Source organism: Pyrgilauda ruficollis, unplaced genomic scaffold, assembly GCF_017590135.1.
Source record: "Pyrgilauda ruficollis isolate IOZ18807 unplaced genomic scaffold, ASM1759013v1 scaffold1, whole genome shotgun sequence".
Lineage (NCBI taxonomy): Eukaryota > Metazoa > Chordata > Aves > Passeriformes > Passeridae > Pyrgilauda > Pyrgilauda ruficollis.
Window position 1 is genome coordinate 23,170,615 of NW_024508100.1, and position 27,304 is coordinate 23,197,918.

A 27,304-nucleotide genomic window follows, 5' to 3' on the forward strand; every position below is an offset into this window, starting at 1 on the left:
AACCCATGTAACACAGAGCCAAAAGACAAAGCTAGTCTGAAAGCCTCATTCTTCTGCCACTACCTTTTTGAAGTACCTCCCCTAAAAGTGTGAGGCTTATATGTTTCTGTCATTCACTTTAAATACTTATTTTCCTTTTTCATTTCTATCCTAAATCCTTAGGAGGCTCAAAGTTCACCACATAATTGCTACTTAAGCAATTTTTCGTATATGTTTAAATCAATACATTTTGTAGCATAATTTTTAATATTCACTGGTTTTTCAGCTTCTCAAGACTAGTGACTATTTTAATCTGAAATCATCCACACTAACTGCTTGAAATATTACACAATAATAAATATTACACGTTACATATACTCTGTTCAGGAGCTAACAACAGAAAGTCATAGAATCATAAAATATACAACTGGAAGTGATCTTGCAATGTCATGTCATCTGTCTCTCAATGAAAAGGCTATCACACTTGATAGTCTTGTCATTCAGACTTGATGTATAGTTTTCCAGCTCTACTGGAAAACTGATGTACAGTTTTCCACCAAACTGCCCCAAGCTAAAAAGGTCTTATTCCACTGTTACCTTCCTTAGTACTAAAAATTTAATTCTAACATGGAATCACAATCTTTCTCTAGCTTGAACTTATTAATTCTTATTTTTACCAAGTTTTGTTCTGCATGGAAATGCAGAACAAAAATTTCCTCTCCTTGAAAATGATGTGGTGTTCCCTCCATCCCCATATTCAAGTGCATTCCTTTCTCTCCACCATGCAAGTGCAGGGACATTCTTCCATCTCTGGCCATTCTCACACCAATTCTTTAGTCCCTCTTGGACTCTCCTCCTGAAGAGCAACTTGCAAAACCCTCTGCCTTCACTGCAGGTGAAGTTAATGTAAAAATCAAATCTCTAGGAATGGAAAAGCACACTATTCTCAGGGCATTTTTCTGTTGTGACAGCAAATAAATGTCAGTTGAAGCCATTTCACCTCACAGCATTTGTGAGGTCAAAACTGCTGGCAGCTGACTGAGACATGCAGGTAGCAACAAGCAGGTGAGATGAATGATTGATTGCCAGGAATGACTCTGGTATAGCCAAACTTTCCTTGGAGAGAAGTTCTACAGGCTGAAAGCTTGGAGGCTTTCAAGATCCAGCTGGATAAAGTTCAGAGAAACCTGGTCTGATCTCAAATTTATTCCTGCTTCAGTAGACTCCTCCAGAGGACCCTTCCAACCAGATACTAGGGTTGTCTTTAATTTTTCTATTGCTCGATGGAAATTAATTATTATCTACAGAAATTACTGGAGAAATCAGATTGGGTAGAAAGTATTGTAGCTGAATGCAGCTAAGCATTTTGCTCAGTGATTTACCTCTTTATTCCACTTAGTGCTTGTACTGCTGTTGGATAGGTATTGCTGCTTTTGCTTATGGCCTTCACACACAACGTATACTTGCCAGTCATACTGTGGAGCATTCCTTCCAGCAAATGAATTGTACTACATTATATGACAGATAATCTTATTTGGAAGATAAGAAAAATGCCTTCAAAACCAAATAGAATGTTATAGTCTTTTAAAAAGCACCCATAATTTATTGCAACTAAAGTGAAAATTCAGCACCAAGAGTGTTCCACGGGGTTATCACCTTGTTATATTTGTTCCCAACATAGCTCAGACATGATCAGTATTATGTGACATATGCAAGGATGATTTGGTGATTTTCATTTTCTCTATCAGCACTAACCAAAACATATGACTCCAAATTGTATGCATTAGTATTAGAAGGAAAACTCAGATTTTCTTACTGTAAAATCTCAAAATGTCTCACATGGATGTACTTAGTTGAGGAAAAGATATTAAAGGAAAAAAACACATAAGTAATATTGTTGTGACAAATTATTGTGTGTCATACATAAGCTCCTAACCTTTATCTGAAAAACATAGGCTGTGTTAACACTGTCAATCAAGGGAGTAATGAGGAGTAACTGCAGTAAATTACAGCCTGAGCTGAAAGTTGAGCCCCTACCCCCAGGGAGAAGTTAACAAGCAATGCTCTACTTGGACTTGAGTCCAGCTGAGACTTGGTCTTGGCCGCAGCCTTTTCCTTTTTCTTCTTGTCTCTAACATTTTTATCCAGGCTGCAGCAGGTAATGGCATTAGTGCTCAGCTCTGACAGCCGGGAGGAAGGAAAAGCATTGTTCCCTGCTCTGGACCCAGCTGGAAGGTAAGTTCTTGCCTCCCAGCTCAGCCTGCAGCACCTCTACATGCCTGCACATCTCTCTGTTGTTTTGGTGAGCTGATGACTGACAGCTTCCTTTCACAGCTGCTGTCTCCCAGGAATAGAGCAGCAGAAGTGCCTGCAGCTCAGGAAGGACATGCTACTCAAACTGGGTTCAGTCAATCAGTCTGTGTCAGTGTGTCTGTCCACAAAGGAAGCAGCAGGCTGTGATTAGGAGCTAGGGAGCTGTCCCATTTGAAGGAGCTGAGGTTGGTTGCAAGTTCTAGTTTTGACTAACACCCAAAATATTTATATTGTAAATATGCCCACAGAGCTGCAGGAGATACACACACATATAAACAAACATTTCTAATACGGACACATAAAAGATGGGAAAATAGATTCAGAAGTCAATGTTATTTCCGAGTGTGACTTTACCAAGTCAAATAGGAGGTTTGAGTTCAAGCGTTATCACGAAGAGGTGATAGAATAAAAAAGACAAACATATCTAGGCCAGGATTAAATCACATATTTTAACTAATGTTCAACAAACTTGGATTCAATTCCAAACTCTTCTCCAAAACAGTTATTGGGATAAACACAATTTTATAAGGCCTAATAGAAAGTAACATTCAAGATAGGAAGTTAAAAAAATAATATAAAATACATAATTTTGGGCTTTCCGTTATTATTCACAAGTAGCCTGACATTTCCTGTGATTAATGAAGTGTTAAAATGTTCAGATATGAACATCAAATAGTGAGTGATATTTTAAAAATAGTGAGCATTACTGTTTTGAGTAGGTATCCAATAAGACTGTTAGCTTGAATATGTTGCAGGGGAAGTTTATTCTTCTGGATTTAGTTGTATCTGTTTGGAAAACGCAGCATGGTGTGATTGTCACATCTTAATGGTATGAAAGCCATATCAACAGTTCAATTCAAGGCAAGTAAATTAAAAAAATACATTTTTTTTTCAAGCATTTTCATAAACTCTAGCTGGCTCATAGTGTAATTCATCCATGTTTCAGGCCAGAAGGAAAAAATCTTTAACAGCTTCTACTGAAATGAACTCACCTGACTAAACAAATCCTTAATGATTCACATGGTCTGGCTGAAGGGCCAGTTGGGCTAGGAGTAACATTGATTGCAAAAGCTCTAAGACTAATAGGCAGTGATCACAAATGGTGGCTTTCTAATTCAACCTTCCTACCCTCAAGTGAATTCCACAACAATGTTCTCCTTTTGAGAGAAGAGATCCCAAATGTAGGAAGAAATGCACAATAAACTTCCCTTTCAGTTCCTCAGTTTGAAAAACAAAATAAATGCTTCTCATGAAGCATATTACTATCAAAATCTCAAAATTTTGAGAGCATGGTTTTTCAAAAGTGCTGAAGGAAAAACCTTTTTTCTAAGTCTGTTTTGACTTTGCTTCCTTGACTCTTTGAGTTATATGCCCTAGGAAAAATCTGTCTTATGTCATTGAGAGTATTACTGTCATTTGTGGTTTATTAATAATTTCATGTTCTAATTGCAGGAAGATTTAAACAGAAAAATTGGGTTGTTCTGAGAAGAGCTGCCAGTTTTCAAAGGCAACCACAGGACTCAGGGAAACATGGAGACTGAGAAGGACAGGCTGGTCAGCATTGTCCACAGATGAGGTAGCTGGACTGGGTATAAACATGGGCACTGTGGGCACAGGAGGAAAACTCTTCCCAGGTCCAATGTGCAAGATGTGTTCTGAAGTTAGTGTCTGATTTAAACCTCAGCTGGTTAAAAACTGAGTGGAAAATCAGTGAGGAAAGCAGTAGAAAGGCATATGATCAGTTAGCTCGGTGACCGGAGTATTTAATGAAAAATTTAGACCTCTGCCTAATTATGTTTCAAAGAGTGCAAAAACCTACTGTAACTACAAAAGAATGGGACAGATTATAGTAGGTCTTAGAATTGACGGAAGTAAAGGATGTAAAAATATTTTCTCTACTGTTTTTGAGCATCATGGGACGGCCCTTACCAGCTCTTTGAAATCCGAACACATAGTTTCCAAGGATTCATAATGTTATAGTTTTGGATCTTTAGTGGGCTTATATGGTGCTACTATTAAATAAAAATTATGGCACTATAGAAATTTAGTGCATTTAGGGACTGGTACTAAGTAAAAGTGGTGACACTATTGTAATTCTGGGCTTAGCAGTAATATTAAGAACTATGTCTCCTAGCCCTTAACTATTTAAGACAAGAGAATGATCCCTAATTATCTTATAATATTAAAGTCTAAGAAACTGCAGAAGATAAGAAGGATTTTTTTTTTTTCTGTAACTATGAAGTGAGATTTAAAAGTCCAGCGGGTTAACCTGGTCTGATTTTCACAAATCCTCAGCTTTTGTTTGAATTGCATTTTCAGTAATTCAACCCTTCAAGTTAACAGAATAAAATAATTTGCTTGCCATTTCCTCCCCATTAGTGCTACTGAAATTAGTGAGACTAGTCTCTGAATATGATCTGGTGAATTAGATTCAGATTGGTGGAATCTAGGTACTGACAATGGAGATACTCTCACGATCAGACACACAACAGCTATTTGTAGAACTGATTCAGTGAGTTTTGGTAAACTGATTTACCAAAGAATAACAAAGAATTCCCATGGGGTAGGAAGCAGCCTGTATACATTAGAGTTTTCTATCTGCATATTCCAGCTTAGGTAGAGCTTTGCAGTAAAGTACACTTAAAATATTAATATTTTAAGCAAAATTTTATGTTCATATATCCATAAATGTCAAAGTCTGGATAATATTTTGCATTTATAATTATATTTGCACGGAAATCTCTGATCATTCTGTTTTTCAGTATCTTAACATGCACAAGCACATGCCATTTTAATTATTAAGCTTTTTTTAAAAGCAAAACAAAAAGGAAGTTTGCAGTTTTATTTCAGTTGGGTTTTTCCAGGTGACTCATAGCCTTTTGAAGCTATGCAATAGACAGCCTAGGGTATATCACTGTCTGCTTCCACATACAGAAAAGACATGATGCAGTAACAATAGCATGTCTCACCAAAAGTTATAAAGCCACCATAGAATGGAGTATACACATTTATTTAAAAAATATGCCCTAAATGGAAATAGTTATATAATTTTTTAGCTTTGTTTTCCTTTGTCATAAAAGAATGTTTTGTTGATAATAAGCTGAAATGCCCCTCTTAATTTTAGAATCAATCCCTTACTTTTCTGGGTTAAAAACTGACTGATCTTACTATGATTTACACCTCAGAGAAATGAATATTAGACGACCCCCAGTGCAACAAAGTGATCCTTGTTAATAAGGTAATTCTTGAACAGATTCTTTTTTTCAAACATATATGTACATATATCTCGTACTCTGTACTTAAAAGGTCAAAAGTAACACTGTACATTTTTGTGAAAAGAATATCTACTGGTCGGATCTTTGAAAATTGCTTAAGTCAGCAGAGTAATACTTTTTCTATACCTATTATTTCTGCATATGTCCATAAAGTAAACAATAGCCATCATCTCCCGTAAATGTGGTGAGGAATTAAAGAAATGGATACATTCTTGACTGAAGTTTTACTAACTTCTTTAAAAATAATACTTCTTTTCTATATGATGAAACACTAACATTACTATCTTAATACTTCCCTTATATTCCCCTATATAAAATAACCACAGAGCTGTTATGGTTTATTTACCCTTCACAAAGCTAGAAATAACTAAACATTTGTTACACTTTTAAAGAACCATTTTAGATGTGAGGTTTCTTAATGTTAAAAGAAATAAGTACTGTCACCATATTTTGTGACAAAAACATAAAACATCTTTAAAGGTCAGCATAGCTTTTGCATGAAATATGTCTGCAGAGAAAAAAAAATTCTTGAGAAGGGAGAATGAGACTTTCAGAATAGTTAACTACAGAACAGCTGGCACAGATTAGAATATGTCCTCATACAATCAAAATGTTTCTATTAGAGAACTTGAGATAACCAGCTTGAGAGTGTTTAAGTATTCTCCAGTATTTTTTTTCTCTGAATTTAATCAAGCATTATCTCATGAGGTATGACTGCATTATCCCAGAGGAATGAAAGAATTACCAACCCTACACTGTTATATATATATATATATTTAATATCAGGTTATTTGGCTTGATATTTATCTTGGTATAAGCCAACTTTTACTGACTTAACATACCATGACAAAATCAGCTCAGGGGAAGAAGGAAACACATGAAAACTCTGGCTACTGATTCACTAGTGCGGCCAAAGAGTGAAACTACAGTCTCAGAAGCACATAGCAGAAATAGAGGTCTGGAGAAAGGACCTGACTCAGGCCAGAGCCAGCCCTGAGACCAGCTGGAGTGACTTTCCAGGCCACCACCAGCTGGCCTCCCTAAAGAAGAGCTGGACTGAGAACACTCTGGACTTCAAGTGCATTCAAAGCATCTGATGGTGAGTGGTGCTGGAGTAGAGATTGCTCAATTTGAAGAGTAGGACATTTGTAATCTAAAAGTATTTCTTCCTGTACAGAAAGTTAATGTTGAAATGAATGTCACTACTATCAAACACATCCTTCTGCATAGGGGAAAAAGAAAAAAGCAAAATTGTTACAGAATTTCCAGTAAAATTGGAACTGCAGTTCCATCACCATTTTAGTTAAATCCTGCTTCCTCTGACTCATGACAATACGAGACACAAATGACAATATGGCTGTTTCACTAAGTCAGTAAGTTTATTAACAGGAGCAAAATACCATTTGGCTCTTCTTTGTTTAAAATATGAGATAATAAATTTTATTATCAGGCTTAGGCAACTTGATGACTGTTGAAAAAATCTATTTTTTAGAAATAGATGACGAAATAACCCTGTGAAATAACCCACATTTTGCTAGCGACAAAATTAGGATTTCACCAATCTGTTTTGCCTCCTTCTGCTATATTTGCCACCCAGGGCAAACAGGAGAAGCCTTTTCATTCTACGACTTTATTTTTCTCATGTCCAGGGCACAGTTGCTTTGCAGATGTTTATGCTTAAGAAAATACATATCTCTAAATGTGCAATTTCAATTGTTTAACAATTGAATTGTTATATTGATACAACCTCAAAAGAGGCTGAGTATTTATATTATTCCTGAAAAGAAGAAAGACATATAGAGAGCTGAAAGGAACTGCTTATACACCGAATGACAGAAAATGGCATTGGAAAATGCAGTTTCCTCCAGTTACTCTATGAATATCTCAGAGAGACAGAAAGCACATGCAAATAAGTAAGGGCACGCCTGTAAGATATTTTACATGGAACTGATAAATTTAATCGGATTTTAAATCACAGACTCTGTAAAAACAGGAGATATGTCCTCACTGGGAACAAACCATGAGGTTTAATACAGAATAGAAGGAAGTGCCACAAGCAGGAGTTATATTGCAGCTCTAAAAGATGTTAAGGCTCCTGGAGAACTTTCAGGTATGTATCTCAGGTAATTGCAAAGTTCTTATTACAACGTTTTTTTTCATCTTTAATACAGCTAAACTCACATTACACATGTCAAGGGAAAATATTAACTCTGTTTTAAAGAAGTGAAAATGACAGGCAAGATAAGTATTTTCCCAAGGCTAAAGAAGAACTTGACCTAAGTAACAATGCTGAGTACCCCACTGTTTTGAACCCTGTTTCTCTGATCCACACATGGAGTGGTAACCTTTGAAAGTGCATTTAATGCTCTGGTCAATGGGGTAATGGCTGTGTTTGCTATGATTTTGACTGCTGGGGATGTTTCGTTACTGCTTTTTATGTTTCAGGCTCAGTTCTGACAGTGTAATCAAATTGGAAAAAAAAATAGAAATCAGAAGGGTTTTTTTTGTATTTATTGAATAAATGTATTGTCTTGCTCCATTTAACAAGAGAAGTTTGCTTTTTTCATGTTTTCCCCTGCTCCCTTTATCACTAGAGATTTCCAAAGCAACTCTGTTTAGCTCTATGTTTATCAGATTTTTTTTCTCCTTTTCCTTTCTGAGACAGGAAGCTGAGGGTTTTGACCTCATCTGCATCTTTCCCAGTGTCAGGAGGTGGTCTGTTCAAAAAGATTCCATGACACTGATCTCTTTCTCTTTTATCAGATAGCTAGGCCAATAAATAGGTCTCTACTGTTTTTTCCACATCTGTAAAATAACCAGTGGAGTCCTCTGAGAGCTAATTATCAAATCTTTTGAGTTTTTCTTTTAAGGAACAAGCATTATCTTTCTGGTTAGTAAATTCCGTTGCAGTGTACTTTAGCAAAGACTGCCTAATTGTAGGAACTCTGGCTTACATGAGGCAGCTCATTTAAATAAAATGCTATGATCAGTTTTAGTAAATTTTTCTATGTCCTTTTATCAATATATATATTGTCATAATCATGAAAGTTTTACTTGTTAAAACTGGAGATCTGTTCCTTAATAAATTTTTCTCTGTCCTCCTATCAGTATATATTGTCATAGTCACAAAACCCTTTCACTGTTTATAAACAGATTGTAGAGCAATTGTCATACTCAATGAATCTAGCAAGTGACAAAGAATATAATTCTTCTGTATGACTTATGTTGATGTGAATGGTCAAGGTACAGTAGTAGGCAATAAATGGGCACCATTTCAGATTTGTAATTTTTTGTCCATATCCTCCTCACCAATACACACAGTTTTTGTGCTGCTGTGGCGAGTAGCCATGTTCTGTCCCAGGTGAGGTGGGACAGGTTGTATATCTAATGTATATATAGATATATACAACCTGTCTGAAATATCTTCATCACTGTATAGGAGGCATATTTTCTGGCTCTCTTAAAACAGGAAGGCTCCAGCAATTGCCAAGACAACTCTCTTTAAATATTTGGCAAAAATAGAAGGAATCAAAGCACTCCTAAAAGATCATATCATAGAATTATCAAATGGTTTGGAAGGGACCTTAGAGGATCATCTAGTTCCAAATCCCTTGCCATGGGCAGGGACACCTTCCACTAGAACAGGCTGCTCAAAGCCACATCCAATCTGACTTTGAACACTTCCAGGGATGGGGAGTCCACAGCCTCTCTGGGTAGCCTCTTCCAGTACCTCATCACCCTTATATTAAAGAATTTCTTCCTCATGTCCAATCTAAACCTACACTCTTTCAATTTAAATCCACTCCTCTTACTATCACTACATGTTCTCGTAAAATATCTCCCTCTTGTAAAATATCTTCCCTGCACATCCCCTTCAGCTACTGGAAGGGTGTTACAGGGTCTCCACTGTGCCTTCTCTTCTCCAGGCTGAACATTCCCAGCCCTCTCAGCCTGTCTTCACAGCAGGTGTTTCAGACCTTAGAGAACTTTCTTAGCTTCCTCTGGACATGCTCCAGTGGGTCTGTGTCCTTCTTATGTTGGGGAGTACTTATGTTGCATCCAGAAAGGGATGCAGTACTCCAGGTGGATATCTCATGGGAGTGGAGTAGAGGGGACAATCTCCTCCCTTGACCTGCTGGTCACACTTCTTTTGATGCAGCCCAGGACACAGCTGGCTTTCAAGCCTGCAAGTGCTCATTGCTGGCTCATGTTTAGCTTCTTACCCACCAGCACTCCTAAGTCCTTCTCCTCAGGGCTGGTCTCATTCCATCCTCTGCTAGCCTAAACTTGTTCTTGTGATTTCCCTGACCAAGGTTCAGGACCTAAGTTTCTGGCTACAAAAGGCCAGTCAATAGGCTGAAACAAAAAAATCTACAGAACATATCCAAACTACCTTTCTAATGGCTTTGTGATAGTTTCTGTACATTATATTATTTCAACTGAGATATTCCTTTTAAAAGTTACATATTTAATATTATTCTACTGACTACTTAAAATATACATAATAATAAAATAATTATTTTGCCTGAATGCTATGTTCTTAAAGCCCATTGAATACTGGAATTCAAGGAACTGCCAAGCTCTAACACCAGCTCTGTCTTTGACTGAGAATATGTAATTTCTCTGGTTCTATTCATTCATGCTTGTGCTGATATTGTTATCAGGAACTCTTCTCCCAGACTGCTAAATTTTCATTATGTTCCCTAAGTAACAAATAAAAAATTTCAGGGTGTTTACTGGAGATTATGTGATAAATATTATGTACTGTTTTTAACAAAAAGCTTCTAAAAAGATTATTTCTTGCAATCCTTATGCTGCCTTTTAAAACACAAACAATACACAGTGGATATCATTTATACAGAATAGAAAAAACTAGAACAAATGACCACTTATCTTAGTTCCCTACAGAACCCATGAAGCGATAATATCACAGAACAACTGTTGCACACACTGCCAAAAATGATCAAAAAACCACTGCCACATAATATGTGTGCATACAACATGGGGGCTCACAGAGAAAGGCAAAGTTTTATGCTTTGGTCATGGTAGGAAAGACAAATCTTACTATTTGCCATGGAGTAATGGGAATCACTCAAGCAGAGAATGAATAACAATGTTATCAAGTAGATGCCATAGATTCCTCTTGACACAGAGCCTCCTCATGCATTACTGAGTTAAGTCACACTCCACACTTTCTCTGCCTGTTGAAACTGTGGCCTGGGTGTAAATCCCAGCTGATGTTAAATAAGAAGGAACAATTCAAATTAGCCAAATGGCCCAAATTCAAAATACCCACTAAAACTACACTATACTATTACAGAGTCCTACACACAAGAGTTTTTTCCCTGTCTGTACAGAATTAAATTTCAAATTGAATCCAAGAGCTGTATACCAATGAATGAAATGTTAGGCTTCCCCACAGTAAACAAATAAAGATTCATTAAATACATTGTGCACAAACATTTCCTTTGCATTTTGATTAGCACAGCCCCACACAACCCACCCCCAACTTCCTTGGGATGACCAGAGAGTACAGCAATTTCCAGAGTACTAGCTGATAAATTTCTCTTTTGTCTTGAAGAATTAGCAACAGTGCCAGGGAGAAAATCATCTCTATTTTCAGCTCTCTTAACACTTGGTCTTTAATATGTTCCAAGAGGGAAGAAATCCGTTCATTCTGTTTTAGTCTGCTTGTACACTTTCTATTCCCCCTGTACAGACGAACTTTACCTTTGATGCTCACAACTCGGTCCTTAGCGAAGATTGAAGTTAATATCAATGGCAATGGTGGGGATATTATTTGCTTTACTGTTGGGTCCTACTACCAAGGGCCTAAAGAAAGGAACCAAAGAGTTCCTTTCTACTATAGGCACTATGAGCAAAATAATGGTAATTTTGCCAGAGACAAAAAAAACCCCACCAAAACTAGAAAAAAAAAAAAGAAAAAAATCCTACCTAACAAACCCCAACAAAAACCAAACAACCCAAACCCTAGTACAAAAGACAGTCTTCTCTCTACTTCTATTTCAAACAGACATTAAAAGCACTTTAGTGCTTATACTGTGTAATATATATTTCTTCACTCTTCACTGAGTTTATGTTTACATTAGATTCCCAATCTACATTCCCAATGGTACATAGTTTTGCTTTCAAAAAAGTTTTATACTGAAGTGGAAAAGGACATTGTCTTGTAAAATGCTGGGAAATGCACATCAGGAGGATGCATTCATGGAGAGCTGAACAGCTGGCCAACAGAATGAACACATTACCACAAGACCACTGGGAATTTGTGAGAGAACTAGAAAGCACAAGTACAGGAGGAAAATATTCTTTACTATTTTAACATTGCATCTGATATATTTCAGAAAGATAAAGCAAAACCTATAAAAGTCTCAAGAGACTGCCTAGTTTGTTTAGGGGCTAAATCTCTATTCTAAAGATATAACTCTATATCCTTCTAGCAGGGAATATTTATCAAATTCACCTAAAAGTAAACAGATCTATTTTAAAAATCTGTCTTCAGAAGATTTTTTTTTTTTTGTGGTAGTCATTGTTCTCAAAGTCATAACAATTATGTATCGTGCAACCAGTTTGTTCAGTGTGGAAGACAGAGTTTGACATTTTCACATTGTAAGTGATAGGAATGTAAAATCCTATGACTATGTCTTTCAGTTCATACTTCTTGCACTGTGCAGATATGAATCTGCTACACTATGGGGTACATTTGTTTTCCTAATATCTGAAAAAAATTCACTGACTATTGATAATTCCAAAATACATTTTTTCTTTGTGAGTCAGTGCATTAGAGCTATAAAATCTGCCCTGCAGCTATCAAATCAGAGAGCGCACACTTAATCTCACCATCTGATATCACTCATCTCTCATGATTTATATCATGTCACTCAGCAAAGTCCCTTCAAAGGAATGCTCCTGGCCCAAACTAAAACATGACAATGCATATGTACCTTAACCCACTGGTACAAACCTAACTAAAACTTCGGTTTCCCTGAGAACTGCAAGTCACGTTTTAAAGTTCAGGTTGTTGAAAAACATTCAGTTGAATGCTGATAATTTTCTCTTTTTTGTATTGTAGGTGGTTTAGCAGCAGCAGGAAAGAATACAGAATGGCTTAATACTTAGACCCATTCATTTTCACAATTATACAATTTTGATGAAACAACTGTATCTTACCTTACCACACACAGTCAAATATAAAAGTTACACAGATATCCAAAATAGATAGAATTAGACAGAATAAGTTTAAAATACAGATCTGAATTACCAGATTAAAGGATTTGATAAGAATGTTAGTTAAAAAAAAATAAAAATTGCATATCGTAAAATGTTGCCAGTTCAGAGGCGCAGAATTATGAAAGCAAAAGCGTCTTTGATAAGCCTGTTTAGGATTAAGCACCTTCAGTCAAACACCCTGAACAGAGTGGTAGGTAAAAAAGGTAAAAATAGATAAGGCAGAAAAGCTGTTCAATTATAATAAGAATGGTAGATAGGGATTTTTAATTTTTTTCAGCAAATCAGGCCTCTGAATTAAGAGGAAACTTTTGACAACTGCCTTGAACACCAAGCTTTCTAATCACACAAATATTATTTTGGTAGATGGGATAAAAAAATCCATCTAAGCATCAACTAAGAATCAGCCCCCATAGTTCTTGAGGATTCTTGATGTGCATTACAAATAAAAGTAAAATGTATCCACTAAATACATGAAAGAAAGAAATCAATGCAGAAGCAACAAACAGAAGTTAAGCTTGTGTGCTCTGACATCTGTTCCTGAACTCTTTTCTCTTTTTCTGTCTCCCATGAACTGTTTGCATTGGTTTCCAGCTGGTGTATTCATATGAATACTGAGAAGTGATATTCAGATTTACAGACAGGTTGCTTCATATTTTAAAGGGCAAGAATTACTTCAAGAATCAGTGGGGATATTTTTGGTGGTGACAAGTTTTATTATTTTCTAACTTTTTTTCCTCCCCCTGCAGTTGCAGAGCTGTGAAATTAAGAAAGTACATCTGTACTCAAAGTAAATAAATTTCTCAAGTGACTGTTTTTTTAAAAGTCAGTACTGTAATATTAATTAATAATGGAACTATAATTTAAAAACCTAATAAATTTTCAGCTATTAGGTCTATGAGATCACGTCCCCCAGGTGACAAGCTTTAGCAACAGTAAGGTGACGTTGTTAGAGGTCACAATCAGAGCTCAGAGTTTCACAGATGGTCTACTAACTGCTCTTCTGAGAGCACCAAAATTTCATAAGTTTTTACAACACTGCCTTAAAACAGAGGTCGGTGGAAACCATTGGGACGGAAAATCTGTTGCTATTTCAGTTGTGTATCTGGTAGATGGAAAATTTTTCAAGTCTACACAGATGGTAAATAAATTTCTGCTACATGAGGCAGTTCCTGGAATAAAGAAATTTTCTCAAATAACAAGTGCCAATTTTTTTTCAGCAAGACTTATTTTTAACTTTCCCAAGGACTTGTTGAGAGAGCTGGAGAAGTGTCCTTTCACCTTCAGAATCCTGGTCTAACTCCAGAAATAGCTTTTAATGTTGTTCTCAGCATAGATGAATTTTCTTTACACTCAAAAAGACATTTCAAAGCTAAGATCAAAGCTCCACGATTATATGTTGCTGCTAGTAAACATTCCCTCTGAACAGAGTGGCTAAAAAGTAAGAAATTTCTATTTAAACCCTAAGACAATCATCAGTGACTAACAGTGGTGACATTTAAAATGTCATTATTATGCTTCATGAGGCAATGCTGTTGACACAGGAGAGTTTGTCCTCCATGAACTAAGTGTAATGGAAAGGACTGAGAGAGAGACCAGAATTAGGGACGAAGTCACTGCAGACTCCACCCACTAAAGAAGCTGCGAAAAAACCACATAATATTTAGGACTGAGTACACATTTTAGGCAACTGAATGAATGCTGGACTAGCATTTGAGAGTGCTTGGGACCACTCTCCCCTCATACCAAAGTGGAACAGTGTCATGGAAGTCACTCACCTGTTTCACCAAAAACTTCATATTTCCTTCCTAACCTCTGCATGTGACTACAGAGCTCTGCTTGGCTGATGCTTTGAAATCAAACCCTGTGAAATGATGACACTTGCAAGGAATAAAATACACATTATTTTCATGTCACCAAGTAATCTTTCCCTTATATGCACATAAGCTCCAAATAGCTAAAATTCTCAATATTTCACTCAGGTTTGTACATTAAGTGGGGAAAAAAAGCCAAAAACAACAAAGCATTTGTGAAAAGGCAAGAGTAGAGGGAAGAATCAATGTTCTTAACAGCCTGACTAGAAGACGCTGGATGAAAAAGGAATTTTTTTTTTTGTATCTGACTTAGAGTATGGATGAACTAGAGAAAAAAAAAATTATGGACATTCTAATCTAAGGCTTCACAAGACAGCAAAATTCAGGAATATATGTATTTCTTCTGAATGCGATTAAAACTGGTTTCTCTGTTGTCATAACTATTCATGGGCATCTGTCTGCAAAAGCACAATCCATCGATTTAAAACATATTTTAGAAAAGAAGCTGCAGTAAAAATGAAAGCACAACATTTCTAAAAGCTTAATAAAATGTTTGTGAAATGTGATAAATTATGAGTCCTGAAAAAGACTTAAGCACAAGAATATTAATCAAGGTGCTACGAGGTATTAATATAGAAGGTATTAATATAGACGAACTTCCAAAATTATCTTTGATACTAGTAACATTGAAAAAGACCTGGGAACAGAGTGGTTCACTGGGAGTTATTTTCATGAACTGAGAAATCTTTGTGTAATTAAGAGTTGAATTCTCATTTTACATAGAAAATCAATTGTTTTTCACATCTTTATTTTCTAGTCTTATCCCACCTCTAAGACAGTGAAAAAAGACAGGTTTTGAGAGACAATATCTTTATTTACTCTCTGGCAATTTTGCTTTCTATAAAAAGCCAAAACAGTATAGTGCTCATTTACCACTTGATGATCTTGTCATCATCTACCAAGCAGTAGAGCATTTGTAAAGAGGTGAGTTTAACATGCTGGAACAAATTCAGTACATGTATTGAGGTGTAATATGCACATAGAATCACTATTAAATCTGTGTGAGATAAATACAATTTGGCATTTATCAGAAGAAAAGTGTTTTTTAGGAAATCTGGGTGTAGGAAAGTAGTTTGATTTAGATTACCAAAGTTTGGCTTCTGACTGTGCTTTTTCATTTTCAGTGTAATGAATGTGTCAGCTTTTAAAATATTTTGAAACTAAAATTACATGCAACACAAGCCATGAGCTTTAGCACTGCTGAATTTTTTCATGGTTTCATATCAAACAGCCATGAATCACATATCAATGATTGGTAGTGCATGCAAACGACCTTATTTTTTTAAGAAGGTCGAGGATAACATCCAAGAGATTAAAATACATAGTGCAAGATTATAATCAGCTCCTTAAAGATCTTTTCTGTTGGGTAGATGAGATAATATGTTATCAAAATATTCAGGATATTCAAATAGAATACTTTGTTTAATTGGATGTTCTGTGTGAAAAAAATAGGAAGGAGGCAACTTAGAGAAAAGGATAAACAGACTTCTGTTTAACATAAATACATATTGTGTTTGCTCTTCTAAGCCTTAGATAAGGTAAGAGTGCAAAGACAGTGCCAAACTTCAGATATGACAGTTATTGCTGTAGTATGGAAGGATATCTTCATGTTACAGTGAGCCAATTCCTCATTAGCGTTGTGTGCATAAACCAAGTTCTTATGCCCATTGTTGTAAAAGCCTTAGACATCAGCTGTGACAGTTATGAAAAGCAGCGAGGATCTGGTATACATTTGCCATACATTTACCTCAGTGCACACAGATGCTCACACATGCATTGCTGCCTAGATTTTTTCCAAAGGAGGAAGAATATCCCTCTGAATTTGAATTCATAACCATTTTTGGCCATATCCACTGGAGCTTGGAATAGCTTTTGGCAGCAGAAGCAGTATTGTTTCATTTTGTAAAGCCATATTCAATACCTCATGTGTATTTTCTGTGGCATAGGCCTCCTTGCCTTTACAAACCTCTTATGGCACCTTTGAGAGACGGCAGTAAAAGGAAATAAGTGTGAGAGACACATTTTAGGTATTTTAATCATAGGTACCATTATGGTGGGAAGAAAAAAAAAAAAACCAACTATCCAAACTATCCAAAAAAACCCCAACAAAAAACCCCAACCAAAAATAAAACACCAAGAAAAGAATCCCCCAATAAGCTTTGCAGATGGCTTCCGCCTTGCTGCAGTTCAGCTCACAAGAGAGGTTCTCTTTTTTCTCTCTTAACTATTGCATGGGAATTGGTCGGATGCCTGTGGACTAACCCACCACCAAATTTCCATGGTCAAGTACTCCTTGATGGCAGTGGCAAAGACTACACTGCTGTAAAGCCTCAGCTCCCGGAGCTGGCCAGAGTAAGCTGTTCTTCCCTGCCTCCTTCCTTGACACAGCAACACAAAAACCTTTTACTTTTAGCACAGGTATTTTCTGTTGTAAACAGTTGTGCTTAAAAAAGCTGTTCTGCCACTGCTATGGCATCAAAGGCTCTCTAATATAGGCAGCAGTGCTCTAGTACTGTCTTCTCTAATTACTGCTGTAAGTACTGTTTTTGGATGGAAGTTGTATCTGAGCTGTGCCTCTCAAATCTCTCTGTTTTCACTTGAAGGTTAATTCAAAGTGAGCATTATCCTTGTGAAAGTGTGAGAGGAACAGCTCTAGGAAGCAAATTCCTTTTCTAAATTTTTTTTTATTTAACCAACAGAAAAGCGTGTTGTGAACAGTGATGTCATTTAACCCAGGGTGTTTTGTCCAAGTGTCTTAACTCCAATTCCTGTTTGTTAAAGGTTTTATGTACTATTCATTACTTCCAAAACTGCTTACCTCAAAAATTTGATGTTAATTAAAAATCTGGTGTCATTTTAGCAAGCGGTCATTGGCCGATTTAACATGACCTACCACTGACTATTTACAGAGTGCAGACAGTAAATAATTGGCCAGTAAGGAGTTTTTAAAAATTCATTTTAAAAATAAACCAAAAAATGTTTCAGAATTTTTCTTTCAATCAGTACTGCAGAACTTGTCAAAACTAGAAATCTCTGAGTACACACTGCAAGAAACTAAAGCTCTCTAGACTGGTCCCTAGAAGCATGTAGATGATTTTGGTGAAGCAGTAGTGTGTGACTACAAACTGCTTATAAATACAAATACTTTCATGACCATTTTAGGTAGCTCAGCTCCAAGCATAATTTGATGTGCAACAGTCTCTTGGTTTGCAGTCTAGACAACACTGCCTTGAAAATTTATTGCTGAACACTGTCACAAAAATGTGCCAAAGTAAAATTTGCATAAAGGTTATACTGTATTGGCCTGGCAATCATCCCATCCTGTTCTGAACTTGTTTTAAATACTTTTCACATTGTTTGAAATACATCATACTTCAGTCCAAACACAAAGGAAGTCTGTCGGAAAGCATTCTTTAGCTTCCCCGATGGAGATAATATTTATGATACATATTTTTGTGAAAATAATAAAGAAAATTCGTGGTCATGTTACCACAATAATAGGAGCGCTTTAAGACCACTTCTACTAATTACCATAGAAAATACATATTATTTAAAAAAATGTAAATTCAACTGTTTCAGTCCATTTATATTTTTGAACCACATTTTCATTATTAAATGTTAAATTTAGAAAGCAAGTTTTCACTGCAGAAAAGAGAAACAAATATTCATGACAGCCAAGAAGGTTTCATTTTTTTTCAAAGTAATCCTACTATTTGTTTTGCTTCACTTGCATCTCTTTCCAGATTCTTCCCAATGCCTTCAAAACCATGACTATTTAATAGCAATGTGCAAATGCAGCAAATTCCTTGTGGTGAAGCAACTGTGTATTTCAGTAATAATTGCCCACTGTACTAATACTACATACTGTAGCTCTGAGTTGTGGGTGGGAGTTAACCTTTCAAAAAACTGTTGTGGCTTAAGATCTCTCATCAATTTTTGATGGTGCTCACATTCACATTATGAATTTGGATAAACAGATCCATGGTCTTCTCTAAAACCTTTAGAAAATTTGAGAATCCTTAAAAAAACCTATATAAAGTTTGAAAATTATATAAGATGCATAAATGGAACAAAACCAAATCCAAATTTCACACCTGATAAAATAGATTTCACTGTTTGAAAGATCATATTTTAAAAGAGATAATCACATTTCCAATATTTGCACTTGCCATTGTCCTTTACAAAACTTAGAAAAAAAAGTCCTAGATTCCAAGATTATATTATCTATCTCTGTATATGAAAATGAAGCTACTCTGGCATAAGTGCAGGTCTGAATTGTACAGGAAATATAGTTAGAGTACTACATGATTTGAAGGGAATTTTACTATGATATTACATTTATAGTAGCTAGTTTCTGTTGTCTCTAAAGTTACAAAGTATTATAACACCGGAGTTCAGCAAGGTGGTTAAGCACACTCCAAGAACACAGTAGTTCCACTTACATCCATTAATTCTTTTTCAATGTCTAGATCTAAGCAGCTGGGAGTTGGTCTTCCATGACCATAATGAAGCACAGAAACCTTTGTCTTCTAACAACCATACAAATAACATTCATGACTGTCTACACTTTCAGAATCTCTAATGATCATTATGACTTTAAAAGACAGTTTTCTTCCCTGGTTGTGGGATTCCTCCACTAGAATATTTGCAAGATGACTATCTTTAAAAATACTTGTGGGAAAACAAACTGTGAGAAGTGACTGCATTTATTTATCATATTTTGCACAGGAATAATTAAAGATAATTTACTTGGAAAATCACCAACTTTTAAAGCTGCCATCTAACTCTGACTGACACATGTTGGCATACTGCATCTCAGAGAAAAGTAAATTTAATTCCCAGTTGCAAAATCAGAATACAACAAAATGCATGTTTCCATTTTTCATTAATATTTCCTACATTTCTACTGTTTTTATTCTTGCTGTTTATCTTCTATGCTTTTTTTTCTATGTTGATCTATCCAAATTATTGTTGCTGTGCAGCCTTAACAAGACTACATCCTACTGCTTATGTAGCAATAGTAGAGGCTGGATCCCTATGAAACCACCTTTTATAAAACAGAAATAACAAAACCAGTGTAAGAATCTTTAAAACTAAATTTAAAAAAATGTAAAAAAGAACAAATCATTAAATTATCACAATTCAAAAGAGACAGAATTGAGGAAAAGGGAGATTAAGACTTTGGAGAGACATACTGGTAATAGGGCTGGAAACTCCAGTATACAAACAGCAATGAAATAAGAAAAATACCTACCTAATATTTGATATTATTGCTCACAACAAGATCATATTACTTTTAAGTGCTCACTTGAAAAGGATCATGTAATGAGAATAGATGGCACAGAAAGAGTTGCAAAGAAAATGTCAGTAAAACAGGTACCTCTTATGGCTTTTTGGTGAAGCTTTCCTACTACCTCTCCCACCTACCTCAGTGTGAGCTAGCAAGCAAAGCTCCATAAGTTTCCTGTGAAATTAGTTTATGGTGATGCAAATAGAAACTCCTGGAAGAGCCTAACTTCCTAACTTGCCCCAAAAATCATAGTCTTAGCATCGTGAAACAAAACATAATTCTGATTGTAATGGAAGAGAGTCAGCCTTCACATCTCATGGACATGCATAATAATCAAGAGGCAAATATGGATGGAAAAGTCTGAATTCAAGTAAATAATTTTTTTGCTTTCTCACATTAGTATAATTAAAATTGTTGAAATAAAGAAATAAAATATATTGCAACAGTACAGGAAATGTAAAACCGTGTTTTAAAAACTCACAGCTTTCCTGTGGGGAAATGGCACTGTTCCAAAGATATGCATCATTCCATAACCTTCTACCCAGGTCTCTTCTGACATTTTCTGCCAGTCTCCTGTTAATCTTACTCTTTAATTAATTTTTGTCTTATTGACACTTGCAGTCCTTATGCTGACATTGGCTGTGTCCTTAAGCATCCCTTGCAAATCACACAGTATTTGATCTAGAAATCTGGATTAAAGTAGCAACAATAATAAAGAGCATTAGGAATAGCCCTGACTCTTTTATTCTCTGGCCTTGCAAGAATGACTTTGAGGTTACATTATCTTTTTGAAACTGGAAAGCTTCTAAGCAGACCGCCATGAGGAACTACACCATCCTACAGGAGAGAAATGAACAGTATACAGTTGTTTGTGTAGCTGTTTTCTTCCTATTTATGTTGAATGATCTTTAGGAACAAACTCTAAGAGGAGGGGATGGTGGAAGAACAATGAAATATACAGAACAAGCCAAGATTTGTTTTGTAAGTGGAGTTCGTTAATGTTTCACTTTTTTTAAAATTTCATGAATTTTTATTCAAACTATTTAGAGCCAGACTTTACAATGTTGATTTTCTACTTCTTTACTGATCCATCATTTAAAAGAGCTGTCTGAGCCTTATTTTAAAAATTGCATTTACAAAATATTGATTATCACTGGTTGCAACAGCACAGCTGTAATTGTGCTTGGGAAGTGAGAGGGGAGAACTTACTGGGAAACTATATGAATCAACCCAACTTTTTATGCTGGTGCTGAAAAAAGTAGTTCTTTTTTGTGTTGAAAAAGAACTGAAATTAATTTTTTAGAGTTCTGCTGCATTTGTGAACCTTCTCAATATGCCCCAGCAGAGATTTTCCTGTCTTTGCCTAAGCTTGATGCGATGAGGAATTGGAGAAAATATAAAATGGAGCACACACAAAAATTTGACAGATTCTGTATGAGATAATGGCCATTTTATTACATTTACAAATCAGTGCATAATATTTAAATAGTCTCCTTTTGTGGGTATTCTCCTAATAGTTGGTGTTCTTCTAGTTTGGTATAAAACTGTTTGCTAAAAGCTCTGTTGCTTTTTACATATGAACATACATGTGAGCTGTTTTGATACCCCAAGCACTACAGTTTGCTCTTCAGTTCCAAATATTATTTAATGTACAATTCTGTAAAGTAACTATTTTAAAATCTAAATTTATTTAACCCAGGAAAGCATACAGAAGGGTCGAGCTGGTTTATCCACAAACAGTTAATCCGTTTATGTTTCTGCTACTCAGAACCATTAATAAGGATAAATTTCTTGTTGTGGATGAACTGAATTGATTATCAAATCAGGAACAACAGGAAAGCTTGATTATTTTGTATCTTTCAATTAGACCTAATATCATTAACTTCTCACAATTAAATTCAGGTCCTTCCTATTTCCGAGCCTTAGGAAGTCTTTCTGAGAAAGCGACGGCAAAGAGGGTGCTGTGCTTTGAACATTTGAACCCTGTTGACTTGAGGGAGCAAAGAATGCTGCAACAGCTGGACGTGCTTGCAAAAAGCATCTTCAGTGTCAGTACATCCATCATGACTAAAGCAATTTACTGCAATGGACTTAGTGCTGGTCAAAGATGCTAAACTTTAAGCCCTTAAGCCCTCGAACCTGCATCCATCTGCAGAGCAAGCATATCAGATCCACACTGTCTCTCACCTCAGCTCTGGTTTGAAGACAGCCGATCTAAAGATAAGAGGGAAGGTCATGCTCTATTGCCACAATTAAAAACAGTTTAAAATATGTTAACGAGGAACAGATTTGAAAAAGCATTTAGTACCAGCAAGAGCAGAAGTTTACTCCAAGGTCCTAAGTTTTAACTGTCATGAAAATGCCTGAAGATCAGCACCTTTCTATGATCACCCAAGGTGCTACCTGAAGATTTGGGTGCCCAAATACCTGTAGCAATTCATTTCCATGTGCCTTTTCCATATTCTGACCTTTATGGGCACATGATTGTGTGCAACTATAATTGACACTGAGCATTAATCGGACAGTGGTGTGTTTTAGGCCTTAACTGCACTGCTTGAACTACTGACCTTGAGAGAAAAGGTTTTATATACCATTCCCAATCCCTTAAGTCTTCCTGTCACTGCAAAGCAAATACTTGGCTTTTATGGATGGATTCAGTTTCAAGTCTGCAGTTTTTCTAATGTTTTCTTAAAATTACAAAAGTGGCTTTCAGGGGAAGTTTGTAAACATAGGCACATTTTTCATTACACACTATTACCAACACAGACAGGCTTTTGTAAAATTGTGCATGGGTATATATAAGTGAGAAAATCCCTTATGAAGGAATATTGCTTGTAGAAGTGTCCTGTGAACTTAGAGATGAATAATACCACAAACAATAGCAGATCATATCTTTTCCCTTTTGCTATTCATGTTACAGTGGTTGGCAAAGATTTCTTCAACCAAAGTAGAATGAGGACTCCTTGAGATTTACAGACTCCACCCCCTTTTACATTACACACAATTTTGCAGTTGTTGCAGCTCAAACTTCCTTGAAGAAACTCTTTGTTTTGCTCCTTTTTATGCTCATCTCCTTCCTTAGTTTTTCTCACTATTGTCTCTGTGGAATTTTTATAATTTGTCCTTTAAAATATTTAATGGCACAAACACAAATCCTACATACATTCTTAAATATTATTCTCATGAGTGTACATTTAAAAGATGAGTATGTGACCTTAAAACAAGATCCAAGGAGATACATGGAAACTAGCATCAAATCAGAGCTATTAAAAACTGTAGCATGCTTCATCTTGCTGACTATATGAAATGTACACATCAATATCAACAGCTATACTTAAAAAGAAAAAAAAGTAAAGCAGCTGAGAAATTATTATAATAGTCAATTCGTTCTCAACTACAATGCCAGTTTGGGTAATTTTCTGTTTTTTAAACTTGAACCATTTTCATTAGCATTTCTGGTACTGGTAGTCATATTTTTTTTTCTTGCTTGTAACTCTGGGATATTCTTATGGTGAGATATTTGAACAGTTACTGCATTAACTGTGATTGCATAAACTACCAAGAGAAGACTGGCTTTGAGGGCTTCTCAAACCATTGGCAAAACTTGCTTACATCTTCCTACCATGTTAACCTAATGTTACTATTTCCAAAGAGTCTACACAAGGAACAGCCAGCAACAGCCAGCAGCTCAGGATGCTGTGTGGGCATAAAGTACTTCAGATATGTGAATTTGTGCTTCAGTGAAACAGCTACTGAGGCACTGCAGCTGACAGATGAAACCCACACAATTAAAAGAAACCAGATGTAAAAAAAAAAACAAAAAAACCCAGACAAAAGAAGCTGGATGATGTCAAATAAAAAAGGCAGAGAGAAGTAAACAATTACAAATTGGTTATTAGCTAGAATAAGCAGCATAACTGGGAAAGCCAGACTTTAAGATAAATTCCATAGTGCTACAATCAGCACATCTCTGTCCATTAAAGCCAATGGGAGTTTTATTGCCAAGGAATCTCTCCATTAAAATTTTGTAATGATACCCTTCCTTACTCGGTGAAGACAGTGAAACCCTCTGGTTGCTTTAAAATTACAAAATATTGTTTCAGAGTCAGCAATACTTGTTTTTGCAAGAACATATGCTCATGGGGCTGAGTTAAAGACCAAAGAACTACAGCAAAATATTTCCACTCTTTTTTCTCTCTTTTAAAATCTTGTTGCACTTTTCCCTTGTACTTTCTTTTTCAACAAGGCTTCCAAACCCCTGGACACAATAAGTTTTCCTAAGAGGAATCAAATAACAATAGAAGCAGAAAAAAAAAAAAAAAAGAAATGTACTCATTTATCCTTGAACAGCTTATATGAGATGTAAACTGAATATAAGATACCATCCAAATTCATAGCTCAGCCATTTTCAGACCTTAAAAAAAGATCCTAAAATTTAGTTGTTTTATAGACATATTTGTCCTGAAACTGTTTGAACCTGATAAATTAATGAAAAAATCACTTTTTCTCTCCAGTTAATTAGGCACAGTATCACCATCATCAGAAACTGGGGGAAAATATTTGAAAAGCACTCTACAGTCTACAAGCATCCTACCTTTCTTTTGCGCAGTTTCACTTGGTTGTCTGAAGATTCGTGTGTGGCCAAATGATTCCTTACATGTAAACACTGAATGTCTTCTGCTGAACAGACATTTGAAAGGCATTTGTTTTCAGGGGCCACTTGAGGTTCTGTGAAACCACTTTTATCCAGACCATTTTCCACTGTCGGGATGCAAGAGCAGGGAGGAGATTGCATAAGGCCGTTGCTGGGTTGCGCTGCTGAGCAGAGCTGCCCATCACTGCTGGTGTATGATTCAGAAGAAATCCCACTCTCTACCACATTGCACTCAGACTTTCCAAGCCCGTCTTTGAAAGCATCAGATTTCCGGCGCTGTTGTGCAATTACAGCAGTATGAAGCAGCTGCTTCCCAGACATAATAACTTCTTTCACATTTGGAGAATTGATACAATTTTCCTTCTCTACATCTACTACTTCATTTAAGACTTTATGATTACAAAGCTCCAGGCTTTGGCCAATACTGCCACAAACATCTTCTTGCCTCTCCTCTTTAGGAACTGTGTCACAGCCAGGTTCCTCACTTATATCTCCACTGATCCCAGATGATTCAGCTGCCTTGTTACCCTCTATTATTGATACCATCTGTGTCAAGGAGCCTGCTCCATTTAAGCTGTGCGCTTCATCTATGGGTTCACTTCCTACAGCAGTGATGTGGTAATTAACACTCTCCAGGCTGAGTGCAGAATAGTCATCATTGTCATCAGACACATGGACTAGAGTTTCTGTGCTTGCCTCCAGAAAATGTTCCTCGTCCTCATGGTTATCATTTTCATCCACCTCCTTTGAAACATTTCCCAGCTGCTTTTCAGGGAAGCCAGTCACTTCTCCACTATAGCAGCACTCTGGAAACGAAGCACATTTTTCTTTCCGGTCCATGCTCAAAACCTCATCTTTTTCCATACTTGTCTGCAAGTTATCAGCTACAAGTCCGTGACGACATGCTGTATTATACTCCACAGGCTCCAAAGCCAATCCCATCCATTGGGTCACATGCTCTTCCCAGCTTTTCTTTCTGATTGCTAGAGACATGTCATAACAGTTCAGCAGCAGACTGCAATGTACCTTCCACAGAGGACCAGAGGAGATGTCATGGCTGCTGTGCACTGCTCCTGAGGGAGAGAAGGTTTCATCATTTTAACATCTGCAAGAAATAAAAAAAGGCTGTGTTATTGAATCTACTCCAAATAAAAAAAAAGAGAAGGGAAGGAACAGTTTAAACAAAAGTGTAAAACAAGATAAGACTGTGGGACCAGAAGGACAGGAATTTTAAAGACTGTTTTATTTAAAGTTTTAATACTTTTCATACAAAACTTGACGGCACTCATAATTCAGTATAATATTTTTTCTGATTACTTTCCAATATCAAGTAAACAAAAATTGTATAAGCAGATACATGGACAAGCAAGTAGCTCCAGAGCCAAAATTTTACAACAAGCTCCTCTTAACAGTGTCTCTCATAAGATAATAATTTCAATGGGTATAAATTACATTATAACTTATAGTTGCTTTGTAACTTTATTTCTTCCTCATCCACAGATACCTGTGGAGTGCAGAATTCTGGCTGTTTACCAAAGAGGTAGAGAACAATTGAGGGTTTTTCCAAATTTACCAAATGTATAAACTACTTATCTTCTGAATATCTTTGGCCCATTCAGTGGCTCTTATTTTTATTGTTACTATTCATTCTCTTCAGGCCAAGTTGTAAGTACAAGTGTTACATGAAATGAGTAAATCAGTTGTTGTGTAGTAATAAAAAAAAAAAATCATAGAATCATAGATAAGCTTGGTTTTGAAGGGGGCTTTAAAAGTCATGTAGTCCTACCCTCTAAAATACACCACTTGGAAAACCACTTTAAGTTTTTGGTGTAATTCCTCATTCAAACGCATTATAAAGCCTGAACCCTGCCACACCCCCCTTGCTGAATATATTCATGATCTTCTAGTGTAAGGAATGGAGAAAACTGCTATTTGGAACAGGGCTCTCCAGAAGGGAAGACTGTGAGCCAGTGTGGTTGGCTGTAGCTTTGCTACTCACCTGGACTGCCTGGCTCTGCCAGAGGCCACTGTCCCTGCTTGGCTTTCTATGTGGGAATTTTCACTGACTGCTGCATTAGGCATTCTGTATGATGGCATTTGAGATAATACATTAATCTTGTGTCATTGCATGCGTCTATTAGCACAAAGAAAAGATCCCATATTAATATGTATTATATGTATTATAAAATAAAATTTACAAGTTCATTGTCAAAGAAGAAAACAAAACTTCTGGCTCATAAATGTTAGAAGTTCAAGGAGCAGACACTTCTACTTTTCACTCCCTACACAAGAACTGTCAGCACTTAGCATGGATCTGGTTATTGATTTCAGCAATAAAGAAGATTAAGTAGTGAGTTTGTTCTGGGTCATTTCAGTCCACTAAGGCAAATTCTGATTGCCCACCAGGCCACAAAGCTGCCTTGACAAATCACATGCCTGAAAGTATAAAAGTATTTATCTTGAAAGAAATGCAGAATTATGCCTGGGCAACTGAACCTCCATGAATTATGCCTTGACAAACTGACTTTCAGGATAGGCTTGTATACAGTCCTAGATCTTTAACCTTCTTTAAGGAATGGCAAGCTTCATTTCACATTCACATTTTCCACCTCTGTGGAGACTCTGCTTAAAAAGAACATATATTCATAGAGTATATGAAATTCCATGCACA

General features: G+C 36.2%; 1 protein-coding gene across 3 annotated transcripts in view; it reads right to left on the reverse strand.

The window, feature by feature from the left end:
- The window catches only part of DLC1 (DLC1 Rho GTPase activating protein), a 212,239-nt gene that overhangs the window by 171,534 nt on the left and 13,401 nt on the right, over positions 1-27,304 (reverse strand). For 2 of the 3 annotated variants that reach the window (XM_041474160.1, XM_041474233.1), the window contains exon 2: positions 24,574-25,738. In XM_041474160.1, coding sequence (XP_041330094.1) covers positions 24,574-25,626 — 1,053 coding nt within the window. In that variant the 5' untranslated portion in view covers positions 25,627-25,738. Of the gene's footprint in view, positions 1-24,573; positions 25,739-26,632; positions 26,768-27,304 lie in introns of all 3 variants that reach the window. The other variant, XM_041474322.1, reaches the window with a different exon arrangement.